Below are 15,043 nucleotides of genomic sequence, written 5' to 3'. Positions count from 1 at the left end.
CCACTGTAAATACAACTTTCAAGCAACTCTTTCTTAGCACCCATTCCTTCTACTTAAAAGGAACAGATTTCAACTGCCTCTGCTTCCCTGCCTTGGCTGATTGGTCGTTAGAGCTGTTTGTCTTTTTCCTCTTCAGGCTTTTATTTGTCACGATTGAGGTTTTGTGTAGTTTTTGCCAGAGAATTTCAGCCCCAATAAAGCAAAGTCCAGTTTTAAGGCAGGAGTTCTGAATAGTGCTGCTAGCTAGTTGCCATCTTGGCTCCTCCCCTGCAACCAGTTACCTTGGGGAAGGGCATGGGCTCTCCCTCACTGGAGATCTTCAAGCACAGGCTACTATAGCTCTGGATTCCCTGCATCAATCAAGGGCTAGATGTGATGGCTTACAAGACCCCTACAATTCTATGAACATGATAAACATGCAAAAAAAGGCATACTTATAAGAAAATGGTGAATGGCTACTACTCCCTGTTAAGTGTACACTCTGGGGCATTGTCTCTGTATAATGTATGAAATAGTCCATAAGCACAATAGACAAAGAAATCCCACAGTGCATCTGCATAAAAGATGAAAAAAAGATGATCTTTAGTTAGTCGAAAGAAACAAGGTGGTACAGTGGAGGTAAGATTACAGAATGCAGTAAGGCAGCAACCTAGTAAATGTTTTTTTCTCCTTCTATGCTTTCTTCCTCTCTCTCTTTTTATGCTTTTCCTTTTTATGCACAATGCTTTCTTCAAATAGCAGCCATGCTAAATCAATAAATTTTCTTTGTGGCAGTGAGAATCACTGTAATAGAAAGGAAAAGCTTTAGTCCATGCCATCCATAAGGAAACAACCCATTCTTTTTCAGAAGTACCACAAGGTGTGCACATCAGCTCCTGGGGCCTCAAGCCAACACTAGTTTCTTTATGTAGCAAAGCAGGATCACTTCAGAATCCTGGTAACAAACTGCAGGAGTTAAGGAACGCCATATTCATTCAAGGCAGTAGCCCATGCATACCACCTCCTCAATATTAGACCCAATTCAATTCTTAAAAGAAGGAGGCAAACATTGAATAAGTTACAAACCTGTTAAAACGATCAAGTAGTGTTTTAACAATCCCGGCCAAACTCACATTCAGAGCATTTTCTGAAATGGACGTTACTTAGTTGCAGCTCTAGTACTTGACCTTCTTGGGTACATCCCCACTCATCCTCAATCCGATTTGCCTCTCTAAGTTGTTTGCCTCTGCTGTTTTCCAACAGGAAAGGGAATGTAAATTCAGCTACCACAGCAGAAACCATACTTTTCCAGTGGTAAACAAAGAGTATCTGGAAACATCCTCTTTTTAGAGCCCGCCTGAAAACTCTGGTCTACCACCCAGGCTGTTCACCATGTGCCCTCACCAGTGATGTGGCAGCTGGACACAGGAGAAGGGGCCTTCTCAGTTGTGGTACCCAGACTGTGGAAGAGGACTTAAGAGAGATATACCAGGCTCCACTGCTGCTTGTATTGTGGCTATCCTAGTCTGGCAAGCTTTTAATTAAATAATTGCCTCTTACATTTTCAACTGCTACTACTTTGAAAATTATTTTTAATTTGGTTTTAAACTTAGGTTGCAAACCACCTTGAAAACAGATTGCTGGAGAAATGTGTAATATAAATAGTAGCACAAACAAAGAGGGATGAGTGGGAGAGAGAAAATGCAGCAATGAGACAGGCGGCCAAACTAGATGTCCTGAAGTTAGATCAGGGGTGCCCAAGTCAAATACCCTGGTAGGCTAGAACCAAACATGCAGGGGCCAAGATAAATTATTAAAAATATTAATGAAAGCAATTATAGTTACTCTTTAAAAATATTAACGAAAACAATTATTACATGAGAACGTAAGAGGAGGCTCCTGGCAACCTTTCCTCTTCCCTGTCCTCCATGCACTTTCAATGCTTTCAAAGATCAATTCTGAAAGGGGGATGACCTCCAATAAGTCCATGGAACAAGGCAGCATTTTACACCTCACCTCAGGTACCACAAGACTTTGGCCCACCCCTGGGGCCAGCAAAAAAAAAGGCCCTACAGGCCAGATCTCGTCCCCGGGCCTTATGTTGTGCAGGCCTGAATTAGATCTTCCTATGCTTTTCCCTCTCCCTCAAAGAAAAAAAAAGTCAGGAGAACACAGGACACCATGGAAGGAAGAAGAAAGGAATCTACAGGGGTGGATGAGGACTGCTGTGTAGTAAGAAGGCGTGAGCATTTAATTCTTTGCCTCTGTGCCTGTTGTCTGGTGCAAAATCATTGTTCTTAAGCGCAGCAGATAGAGACACCTTGATGTTTTCCCTTCTAAGACCAATTAATTTTGGGGAACTGATGCTGAGGCAAAGGGTTAATCCCCATCGTGTCATGAGCCCAAGCCAAATCCTTACCCCCTTAGCAACTGCTTTATGAAACAGAACACACTCATGGTAGGCTCCTATCACAGAACACCCACATAAAATCTAGTTTGATTCAAGGATTCAAGATAATCCCATTATTGGTTATATATCTTAGCCACTAAACGTATTACCTAGCTAGTTTCTATTAAGAATACATACATAAGAACAGTCTTGCTGGATCTGGCCCAAGGCCTATCTAGCCCAGGATCCTGTTTCACACAGTGGCCCACCAGATGCTTCTGGGGATCCCACAGGCAAGAGGAGGTCCCTCTCCTGCTGTTGCTCCCCTGCAACTTGCATTTAGAGGGATCTTACTTCTGAGGCTGGAGGTGGCCTAAAGCCACCAGACTAGTAGCCACTGATAGATCTGTCCTCCATGACTTTGTCTAAGCCACTTTTAAAGCCATCCAAGCTAGTGGCCATCACCACATCCCGTGGCAGAGAATTCCATAGATTAATTATGTGCTGTGTGAAAAAGTATTTCCTTTTGTGGGTTCTAAATTTCACAACTTTCAGTTTCATGGGGTGACCCCTGGTTCTAGTGTTGTAAGGAAGATAGAAAAATTTCTCTGTCCACTGTCTCCACTCCATGTATAATTTTATACACCTCAATCATGTCACCCCATAGTCACCTCTTTTCGAAACTAAAGAGCCCCAGATGCTGTCGCCTAGCTTCATAAGGAAGGTGCTCCAGATCCCCTGATCATCTTGGTTGCCCTCTTCTGCACCTTTTCCAATTCTACAATATCCTTCTTACGATACGGTAACCAGTACTGTACTCAGAACTCCAGATGTGGCCACATCATAGATTTGTATAAGCACATTATAATACTAGCATTCTTATTTTCAATTCCCTTCCTAATGATTCCTAGCATGAATTTTGCCTTTTTCACAGCTGCTGCGCACTGAGTTGACATTTTCAACTAGCTGTCCATCACACCCCCAAGATCTCTCTCCTGGACAGTCACTGACAGCTATGATCCCATCAGCATATATGTGGAGTGTTTACACTTGCTTACATTGATCTATATTTGCCATTTTGTCACCCACTCCCCAAGTTTGGAGAGATCCTTTTGGAGCTTCTTGCAATCTGTTTTGGATTTCACTACCATCAATAGTTTAGCGCCATCTGCAAATTTGGCCACTTCACTGCTTACCTCAACTTATGGATCCTTTATGAACAAGTTAGAGTACTGGTCCCAGTACAGACCCTTGGGGGACCCCACTTCTTACTTCCCTCCATTGTGAAAACTGTCCATTTATTCCTACTCTGTGTTTCCTGTCCTTCAACCAGTTACCAATCCACATATGAATCTGTCCCTTTATCCCATGGCTGCTAAGTTTACTCAGGAGCCTTTGGTAGAGAACTTTTCAAAAGCTTTTAGGAAGTCCAAGTATATTATGTTAACCAGATCATTTTTATCTACATGCCTGTAGACACTCTCAAAGAACTCCGAAAGGCCCATGAGGCAAGACTTACCATTGCAGAAACCATGCTGGTTCTCCTTCAGCAAGGCCTGTTGTTCTATATGTTTAACAATTCTGTCCTTAAGTATGTTTTGCATCAATTTATCTGACATAGAAGTTAAGTGAACTGGCCTGTAATTTCACAGATTCCCCCTTGTTCCCTTTTTGAAAACTGGAATTACATTACAGAGCCCGATTGTAGGTACAAGTTACATATTTTTGCTAGGAGATCAGCAATTTCACATTTGAGTTCCTTCAGAACTCTTGGGTGGATGCCATCTGGCTCTGGCGATTTGTTTATTTTTAGTTTTTCACAACAGTCTAGAATATCTTCCCTTGTCACCTGAAATTGGCCCAGTTCTTCAGCCTCCAAGCCTGAGAAGCTCAGTTCCAGAGCGGGGATAAGGTCAGTATCCTTTGCCATGAAGACATATGCAAAGAACTCATTCAGCTTCTCTGCAATATCCTTATTCTACTTAATTCCTTTTATGACCACATCATCTAAGGTTCCAACCTACCTGGCACGTTCCTCCCTGGCAGGATAGTATGTTGCCATTTGTTCTGTTTCTATTATATCAGAGAATATTATGCACAACTATTTCTAGCATCATCGTTTTTAGGACTCCATAGATTAACTGATCCTACATGTTATTTGTTTAAATATTGGACCTCGGCTTTCTTTTCATCATGAATTGTTAAAAGACAGGGCACAAGAAATGATGTGCACCTTAGAGGAAATGCTTTGTAGCACAAGACTCCATAAATTATGCTTATTCATTAGACACATCTAATGAAGAAACAAGTGCTGTTTCAGTGTCATTCCATGAAACATAGCCCAGTTATCTGCACATTTTGGGCTCACAATAGAAAACAGTAGAGCTATAATTTGCAACAGAGGTCTTATAGTCCAAAGACTGGAAAGAGACACTTTCCACAGAACATGTGCTCCAGCACAGAAATACAAAAGTGCCTTATACAGTCTCTGTTCAATGTACTTAAATAGTTACTTTCCAAGAAGCCCTGCCTAACCTTGCTATCCAACATACTCTAAAGGTTCCCAAACTAACAGGCTTTCTGATCTGACCTGCTACACATCCAGCAGAAGGCAGTTCTGAATCCAGGTTTATTCACTACCTTTGTATATGAACATGGACTTCTGCTTCTTCTGTATGTTAGTGTTCTTTTTTAGAAACTGTACACAATCACATTTCAGTACTGCTGGATTACACTTACATACCAACATTCAATTTACATACCACCCTTCCTGAAATGGCTCAAGGAGGTTTACATTAAAATCAAACATATATAAAACAATTAAAATAAAATAAAATAAAATAAAACAAACATGTAAACCCAAATAAAATTAAGAGTATATATCATTAAAAAGCCAAGCTAAAAAGATGGGTCTTTAAGGCTCTCCTGAAGGCCTCCAAGAAAGATAATCCTCATATTTTATTCCATAACCTAGGGGTAAAAACTGCAAAGGTCTGGTCCCAGATCACCACCAGATTACCTGTTGGCACTCAAAGACTGATGATCTTATTGAGCAGTGGGAATCTTGTAGAATTAGTCGCTTCCTCAGATGACCTGGTCACCATTTGGGGCTTTAAAGGTAATAACCAGCACTTTGTACTTTGCCCAGAAATATATTGGCAGCCAGTGCAACTGTTTAAGAACAGGCATAATGTGGTCTCTTTGAGATATCCCAGAGACCAATATGGCTGCTGCTCTTTGGACTAATTGAAGTTTCCTAACTACGTACAAAGGCAGCCCTACATAGAGCACACTGCAGTAGTCCAACCTGGAGGTTACCAGCTGGTGTACCATTGTTTTCAGGGCATTCTCCTCAAGGAACAGGCCGAGTTGTTGAATCAATTGCAGCTGGTCAAAAGCACTCCTGGCCACAGCCTCATTCTGAGGCAACAGTGTGAGACCCAGGTCCAAAGAACACTCCCAAGCTATGAACCTGTTCTGGGGGAGTGTAACCTTGTCCAGAACAGCAAGTTATATCTCATCTTGCAATTACAACCCCCAACAATGGGCATCTCTGTCTTTCCCATTACTGCCTGTAGGGGAGAAATTTAAGGGGCTAACACCATTTCTCGATATGGATGACAAGGAGAAATAGATTTGGGTGTCATCACCTTATTGGTAACACCTAGCACCAATGATGACCTCACCCAACAGTTTCATGTAGATGTTAAAAAGCATTGGTGACAGAATGGAGCCCTGAGGGACTTCATATAGCAGCTCCTGTTTTGAAGAGCAACTGTCACCAAGCACCACCATCTGAAATCTATCCAAACCACAAGAGCAGAACCACTCCAAAACAGTGCTTCCTATCCCCAAATCCCTCAGGCGATCCAGAAAGATACCATGGTCAATGGTATCAAAGGCCACTGAGACATCCAAAAGAACCAGCAGACACAATTCCCTGGTGCAAGTCATCTATCAGGCTGACCAAGACCATCAACCTCATAGCCCACCCTAAAGCTATTCTGAAACCGGTCAAGATAATCCGTTTCCTACAAGACTGCTTGGAGCTGGTCAGCCACCACTCTCTCAGTCATCTTACTCAACCATGGGAGGTTGGAGATTACATCTGCAAAAGATGAGCAACCAGTCTCCTGAAGTCCTTAAGCAACAGCAGATTGTCAAGAAATCAAAACTGACACTCACCAGGAAGAATATTCCTTCCTAATGGCCACTAGTATCCAATAATGCTTCATGAATAAGGTTTATAGTCTTGTCTCAGATTGGTGCTAAATTTCTGGCCCAATTCATAAAGTCATCTCTCCTAATTTCCCAGGAAAAGTTCCCATAAAAAGGTACATATTCAGCCCATTTACTGGGTCAGTTCTTCAGTTTACACAGTAGAGGTGGTGGTGGTGGTATACTATTCTCTTCCAGCATGTATCGGAGACTGGTGCTTCATTCCAGGGCTCATATGCATGAAGTCCTGTTTTGAACATTCTAGAGATGTGCAATTCAATTCGGGTCAAATTGGGGATGATTCGTTGAGGCAGCTGGCCATGTCAGCTGCTTTCAATAAATCAGTTCAGGCGTCTGCCATTCAATTTGAGGTCAAATCAAACTGCAGATTCTGATTAGTGCACACATTAGTGAGAGGGGACCTGGTCTTGTGGCAGCATAGGGGTGTGCATGGTCCGGTACCCCCCCGGTCCAGCACGGGGGGGACTGTTACTTTAAGCGGGGGGTGGTAGTACTTCCCCCCCCCGCCGCTCTTCCCCCTCCAGCGCTGGTCTTTTGAAAAATCTTCTTGGGGCGGCAGAGTTCCTCCCTGTTGCCCCTGCCCCCATCGTTGTTTGTAAAGGCTTAAAAGAGACGAGCGCTAGCAGCGCGCATGCGCCCTCGGCACACGCGCTCGTCTCTGACACTGCTGCGCACGTGCCGCATACGTCACAGCGCGCGCGGCAGCGTTAGAGATGAGCGTGCACCGAGGAGGGCCGCTCATGCGCGCCGCTCGTCTCTTTTAAGCCTTTACAAACAACGACGGGGGCAGGGGCGGCAGGGAGGAACTCTGCCGCCCCAAGAAGATTTTTCAAAAGACCAACGCCGGAGGAGGAAGAGCGGCGGGGGGGGGGGGGAAGTACTACCACCACCCCGGTTAAAGTAACAGTCCCCCACCCATCCGGACTGCCGGACCGGTCCGGCGGTCTTTTCTATTGTGCCTGGACCGAACCGTGCACACTCCTATGGTAGCAAGCATGACTTGTCCTCTTAGCTAAGCAGGGTCTGCCCTGGTTGCATATGAATGGGAAACAATGTGTAAGCACTAAGATATTCCCCTTAGGGGATGGAGCCGCTCTGGGAAGAGCATCTAGACTCCAAGTTCCTTCCCTGGCATCTCCAAGAGAGGGCTGAGAGAGATTCTTGCCTCCAGCCTTGGAGAAGCCACTGCCAGTCTGTGTAGACAATACTGAGCTAGATGGACCTATGGTCTGACTCAGTATACGGCAGCTTCCTATGTTTCCCTAGCATATTCCCCCTCCCCTTTTCTCCCCTATTGAGAAGAATCATGTGAATCATGTCCCTGAACATACATTGTGGGGGAGGAGAGATGGTAGCAAGCATGAATTGTCTCCTTAGCTAAACAGGGGCCACCTTGGTTTGTATTTGGATGGCAGATTACCTGTAGGTATTTCAAGATATTTCCCTTAGGGTATGCGGTGCACAAGTGCAAGAGCATTCTGCATTCAGATCCCAGATTCACTCCCCTGTCATCTCCAGAGAGGAATGGAAGAGCTGTACCTGTATCTTACCTGTAACCCTGGAGACCTACTGCCAATCAGTGTAGACCAGGGGTGCTCAACTTCGGCCCTCCTGCAGACGTTGGCCTACAATTCCCATAATCCCAGGCTATTGGCCACTGTGGCTGGGGATTATGGGAGTTTTAGTTCAAAAACAGCTGGGGGGCCTAAGCTGAGCAGGCCTGGTGTAGACAATGGGGCAAGATGAACCAATGGCATCGCTCAATGTAAGGCAGCTTCCTATGTAAACCTCAGTGCGGAGCATCTAACTTGCATGCTATGTTATATTTTGTGGAGGGTGGGGATATGCCAGCACTTTATCACATGAAAGTTACAATACGTGTGTGTGTGTGTGTGTGTGTGTGTGTGTGTGTGTGTGTGTGTGTCAGCATATCTATTGTTTTCAGTTTGGGTTATCTGACTAACCATGTTTGTGATATATGCAGCTGTGCTGTCTAGACCCATTGGTTTGTATTCCAACATATCCACCTGGCTATTTTAAAGATAGGTGTTGATCGAAGGGAAAAATAACTAAAATTAAATGTCAATTAACAGGATCAGCTTCAGTCACTTAAAGAATGAGCCATAGCAGTAACCAAGTAGCAACTTCATTGTATAGACCAGAAGTAGGCAGATTGGTCCTCCAGCTCTTGTTGAAACTCAACTCCTATCACCCCCAACAACAATAAATTATGTCTGGACAAGATGGGAGTTGTAGTTCAACAACAGCTGGAGGGCCAGGTTTGCCCACCTACAGGTTATAGATCTTAGTGTGACAGATAAGATCGATACTTTCCCCTCTACACATATGTGAAGGAAATCTCAACGAACAATGTAGGACTAAGGGGCTGCCACCATTTAAGTTTTCCCACCTAATAGAGCAGTGGGAAAATGACTTGATTAGCAAGCCAGAGGCTTGCAGCAGCGATATAGGAAGATGCTGAAAGGCACCATTTTATACTGTGCGGGAGGAGGCAATGGTAAATCCCTCCTGTATTCTACCAAAAGAAAACCACAGGGCTCTGTGGTCTTCAGGAGTCAACACCGACTCGACGGCACACTTTACTTTAGGTGAGTCAAAGGGGGAAAGTTATAATTTCAATTCTAGAACATTAAAATAAAGAATTCATGGGCCACAGGTTTCTAAAAAACTAGTACTGCCATTTCATATATTAGACTTCGCAAGACCAAATACAGTATTGTGGTCGGTAATCCGTTGCAGGTCAAATTATTTGCATGAACAGAAACCTGCTTTCGAAATCAACCATTTCTGTACGAGCCTGGTCTTTGCTCCCCGCAATTTTGTTTTTAAAAAATCAGATATAAGTTATCATAAGGGAAGCATGGCTACCACTGTTCATAGCACACAGATGAAATTGCTCTAAGTGATTTTTCTTGGCTCTACCTCCATTCCTCCCACCTACCAGTTGCTACTTGTCACACTTCAGCAACACACAGAAAACACCCTGTTTCATGTAACAGAAGGCAGATTAAGGAGTCTCACAGCTTAGTCATGTCCCTAAGTACTGATGGGAACAGGGCTGAAAGCAAGCAAGCAACCTGTGTTCCCTTCCCTTTCCTCACTGGGAAGAACAAGAAAAGATGCTCAAACTGTGCGTGTTTCAATGGCCCATTTCAGAATTGGGCCACACTGAATCCAAACACAGAGCACTACTTTTTGCAAGGATAGTCAAGGCCACAGTTATTAATCGTTCCTAAGGAACTGAAGACAGATTTGGATGCAATGGCCACAGAAGCCTTGAAAGTCTAATTTTTTTTCCATAGCAAATAGATCCTAACATTTTAGAAATGAACCAAGAACTAGGATCGCTGGATTCCATGAAGACACAAGCTCTATTCAGTCATTATGTTGTACATGTGCCTATGTTGTACATTATGTTGTATACGTTTTTGTGTTTTGTACTTGTGTCTGTACACATGTATGTATTTTTTTGTGTTTTAAAAATTGGACTTGGGTACAGAACCCCTCTAATACAGGGATACAGACAAAAGTGTACTGCTTTTTCAGAACTCAACATGAGTAAATGATTGTATGTGTGTACAGATTTCTACATGCATACACTGTCACAGATTGTATATTTGAGATATGCGATAGGGCTACAGAAACCCTGCTCTGTTATAGCTGTATACAGAACTTAGATTTGGCTTCTTTTCTAAAAGGCAGTTTTATACCACAAGTACTCCACCCTGTTTTGGGCCCATTTGGGTGGGGAAAGAATAAATGCAGAACAGCCAGAAATACGGATATCCTAATACATTTGGCACGATGTAACTGTATTAAAGCTAAAGTTATCAGCTCTTGAATACTTGTCAGTTACCTTTCTAACATTACAGTAGCTGGCAAGAACAGGGAAAGTTAGGAGCAGATTTGCTTCTTACCAGGCAGTTTGGGTTGAAGACTGCTGACACACATTTCCCTTGTATTACCAAAAGTAAGAGGAGCTTTAAACTCCACCACCACCACCCCAGCAAAAAAAAAGAAAAAGAAAAGAAAAGATGGATATTCAGCAAGATGATCTGGAATCTCCATATGGGGGAGATTTACTTCCAGGACACCTGCAGCTACAATCCTGCCCTATATCCAGTTGCCAAGAATGAAGACTACAGAAGAAGTGTGGCCTTGTAATTGTATAGGGCTATAATGAAGCATGTTTCATTCTTAGTACACAAGTGGGACAAAAACCATGTACAGAAGTATGGAGGTGAATATGAAATAGTGAGGATGAAACAGTGTCATCATTCTGCTCCAAAATACAATCATGATACATCTCAGGCCATCAGTCTTAATGAAACTTTGAGCTCCAGGGTTATACTTACAAGGAGTATTTTAAAAGGAGAACAGATGAGGGGGGAGACGTATAATACTCATGAATATTTACTTCTGATCTTGAGCATACAGAAAACCTCTCTTAAATCAAGGAGGGCAAACTGTATTTGGAATTGCTCAAACTGGTTTCAACCAGGAGCTGGCATGAAGTAAGAAATAGGCTTTCAGACACCTGTGTGAAAACAAGGAAAAGCAAGTGGGCCTTTTGATACAAGCAGTTTCTAGCTTCCCGAGGAACAAAGGCATTTGCTCAAACAAGAAATACCAAAGGAGATTGCAATGTGGTATATCAGTCTAACACATATAGGCAAAGATGCATACAGGACCCGGAAGATGCATAATGATTGGATGAGAATAGGGAATGGACCCTTGGATTATACAGAATACCAAGCAAAGGATTATATACTGCTACAGCAGCATTCTTTTACCAAGAGAAAATCTCACGCTTTCCTATACTAAGATAGTTGCTTCAGGAAAAAAATCAGTTTGCTTGCTTGACAATAATTGTGCACTGGCCTTCTTCAGGAAGCACTGCTCTAGGCATCTCATCAACACCCCCACCATCCCAATCCCTTCACAAAGGAACACTTGAAGCAAAATGAAAGCACATGTAATAGCAAGTGGAGGGACTAGTCCCAATTAGTACTCCAAGATGACTCAAGCAAGTCACTGCAGTGAGCCAAGAGCAATACAAGATGGCTTGGGGTTGCTGTCTTTTTAGCCTCTAAATAAATGCTTCTTTGTGACAGGAACCACTACATTTTTTCACATCTGTTTTTAACATTCAGAATTCTCACTGCCAGATGCTTAACTATGGATTCTCTGTCCTTAGAGGCTCTCAAGATGTTTTCACTTGTCACCACTCTCCATGACCAGTTGCTAAAAATATTAGTTCAACATAGTCTTGACTATTTTCATGTTATATTACTTTTCCACAAATAGAATGCATTTAAATCAATGTAATAATGCAGACAGATGCAAAAGTTTTGTCTATTAGTATTTTAAAAAATTTAAAATCTTACCATCGAGTAACCAAGGCTGGGTTTGCATTTTGTCCAGTTCAGATATCATTACAAGTGTAAATACATGATCTGGCACCAAAAGGCCTTGCTCAAGATACTGCTTTGCCAATATACCGACATCTGTTAAGGGGAAAAAACCAAGATCCTTTTTACTATCCCGTTAGTACTTTTAAAACACCCATGTGTATTCTGAGAAGCCCATCTACCCAGCTGTTTCACCCAACCAGCAAAAGAGAGGTACCAATAGAAGGGAGGAATAGTAACCTTCTGGTTTAGAACCTCTATGACTACCTCCCCCACTCAAAGCAATCTCCCAAAATTCCTCTTTCTTTTAAGGAACAGAAGAGTCTTTAGGTTCCAGTGCCTTTTGGCAATATCAAACAATACACCAGCACTTGCACTCACTTCTATAGCATTATGCAAGTTCCCACTACTACCTGCCACTTAATTCTTCTGCTTAAATTGCCAAGCAATGAAAATGCCATCAAGTTCAGCATAACCACCTCATATCTGCCAGACACAAAGGTCAGATGTGTAGCAAGAAGAGAACCACTTGCTCAGCAGTACCAGCATCAGTGCTATGTACTGCCTCTTTAAGAGGTAAGTCCAGAAAGCCTCAGGAAGGATTTGAAATTACTGGGCTGAAATGATTTCAGTTTTGCAACACAAGCCACTGGGTGGTTCAGATGTTAAACTGAGCCAAGATTAATCCTTGGCTTCATGAAACTCCTCTAAGCTACAGAAACATGCACTGTCCCCTCCCCATGTGAGTACTGTAAGAATTCTACTTTCAGTTGTGGTTAGAAAGATGCCAGAATCAGGCATGACATCCAAATCTACAGATTCTTAGAGATTGTGTTTTCTTACTCGCAAGGCTTGGAAATGTCTCATTAAATCATGTTCTGAACCTGCGTGAATGGTTGAGCACAAGTGACCTCTTCGGGGTCCTCAATAATCCTAGATGGATAAGAAACTAAAAGGCATCCTACAACAATATGTTAAAATACAGTTTTAAAATTTAAGTTGTAATTTTAAAAAACTTTTTCTGTTATCTGTGCTGTTTTATTGTAAACCACCCAGAGATGCAAGTTTTGGGTGGTATAAAAATATATGTTAATTAAATACATACATACAAGCCTTGACAAATCCCTGGTGCCAGGGATCAGTTACAACATGTGGGGCAAATCCTGTGTGTACTATGGGACCTTTGCAGCAAGGGCTAATCCGTGCACAGATGTGCGAGCAATAGAAACCAGAACAAGCTTTTAATGCAAAATATTTAACTTTTATTTAAAAAGCAATCAAAACACACTGGCTCCTTTGGGGGAATCAATAAAGTAAGTCTATGATTGTAATACTAGCACACCAAATGATTAACGTGGGGAATTGGAGATACTAAACTCAAACATGTATAATATCAATTGGAATGAACAGGGCAAGCATAGAGGTTTGGGAGGTGCGACTCCTAGCATGTCTCCTTGATGTTAACCTAGCTGCTAGCTTGGCAATGCTACATGGGGATGGTTTCTGAGATAGGTAGGGAGCTAACTGACACGGGGAACAGCAAATTAGTGGAATAGGCTGGTTAGAAAAGGAGGAAATAGGCAAATAGTTAATGTAATGCAGCTATAATTAAGGTAGACCAGATGACTCATATCAGCAGCCAGCAACTGCACACTAGTTCAAGGGGGGGAGGGTTAGGGTTAGAGAAATGATTATCACGAGCAAGCAATTCTCCCAAGTTGGTCCTTATGTTTTAGTTTATTAACAAACAAGGTCAGAGTGGAGATTTTTATAGCATTTAGTTGACTTTAAGAACAGTTGGAGAAACCGATTCACGAATATGGATCTGCATTACGCTTCCAAACAGAGCTGGTCTCCTGATCACAGAAGTGCTTCACCTCTGCATGGCATTAACAAGAGTCCCTGATCAAGGGGCTCTGCTCAGGGGCATAACTAGAATAGGGCAAGGGGAGACAGTTGTCTGGGGGCCCACTGCCTTGGGGGCACCCCAGAGGCAAGTCACATGACTGACTCTCCCAGCCACACACCCACCCGGGCGTCCTTCAGTTGTATTCATCCTCCGAAATTGATGTGAGTGTTAAGACCTGGAGCTACCAGTACAGCATGTCTTTCTCTAATACCACTAAATGACTTGCATCGTCCACAGTTCACAAAACCTTTTTAAAAATAATTTAGGATGATGTCTATTGTGGCACATAGGGGTGTGTGTGTGTGTGTGTATATGCTTTTTGTTACCATTATTCAGCCTCATTTAAGATGTCTTTACTTCATGAGCTGAGCTCCAGTGACAAGTGGGGGGGGCATTTTAAAATCTTGTCCCACTACAACCTCGCAATGCCCCTGGCTCTGCTGTACTAGTATAAGATAGAAAGGAGAGGCGGAGGAGGAAAGGGGAATCCCTGTCCTAAATAGGGTAGTTGCAAGATGGGGGTGATATCTACCTGTCTTACAGCTTGCCTGTGCTGGGACAGTGAGACTGAAGATCTGTTTGGAGAAAGGAACTCTAGGCAGCTAGATAAGTGGCTTGAAAGGGATCAAAGGGCCCCCATCAGCTCTTTGAACTAGAGATTCTCAGGCTTGACAATCATTAGGACTCATCTCCAGCACTCTACCTGGGATTTGCACAGAATGGATGGTCAAGGTAACAAGTATCAGGGTGACTTCAATCCCTAGGAACAGCTGTGTGTGGACAACGGGCGAATCTGTAGCTGTTGCTGAAGCTGTACAAAATACTAGTTCTGAGGGGTGAATTTTATACCCTAAAGACTGAGAATAGTTGACATGGGGGTTGAACACCTCTTCCAACTTATGCCTATTCAGAAAGGAAGAGTAAGGTTACTTTTCTAAAGTGAAGTGTCTATCTGAGTATCACTGAGAGACAGTGATGAAGCCTTGCAACAACTTACTTTGGGCAATTCAGATAGGCTAGATCGCCTAGTTGCAGAGCTGTGAAATTCACCCTTTAAGATCTGATCTAATCATGAGGTCCTGGTCCTCAAGGCGA

General features: G+C 42.9%; 1 protein-coding gene across 3 annotated transcripts in view; it reads right to left on the bottom strand.

Annotated features, from left to right (window-relative positions):
- Positions 1–15,043, bottom strand: part of AK4 (adenylate kinase 4) — a 51,654-nt gene that overhangs the window by 17,027 nt on the left and 19,584 nt on the right. For 2 of the 3 annotated variants that reach the window (XM_053249399.1, XM_053249401.1), the window contains exon 3: positions 12,016–12,135. The exons of the other annotated variant lie outside the window; for it this stretch is intronic. In XM_053249399.1, the coding sequence (XP_053105374.1) occupies positions 12,016–12,135 (120 nt within the window). The remainder of the gene's footprint in view (positions 1–12,015; positions 12,136–15,043) is intronic. 3 annotated transcript variants of the gene reach the window in all.

Source organism: Hemicordylus capensis, chromosome 4 (assembly GCF_027244095.1).
Source record: "Hemicordylus capensis ecotype Gifberg chromosome 4, rHemCap1.1.pri, whole genome shotgun sequence".
NCBI lineage: Eukaryota > Metazoa > Chordata > Lepidosauria > Squamata > Cordylidae > Hemicordylus > Hemicordylus capensis.
Note: the sequence above shows the minus strand (reverse complement) of the source record. Positions and strands in the feature narration are given on the sequence as shown.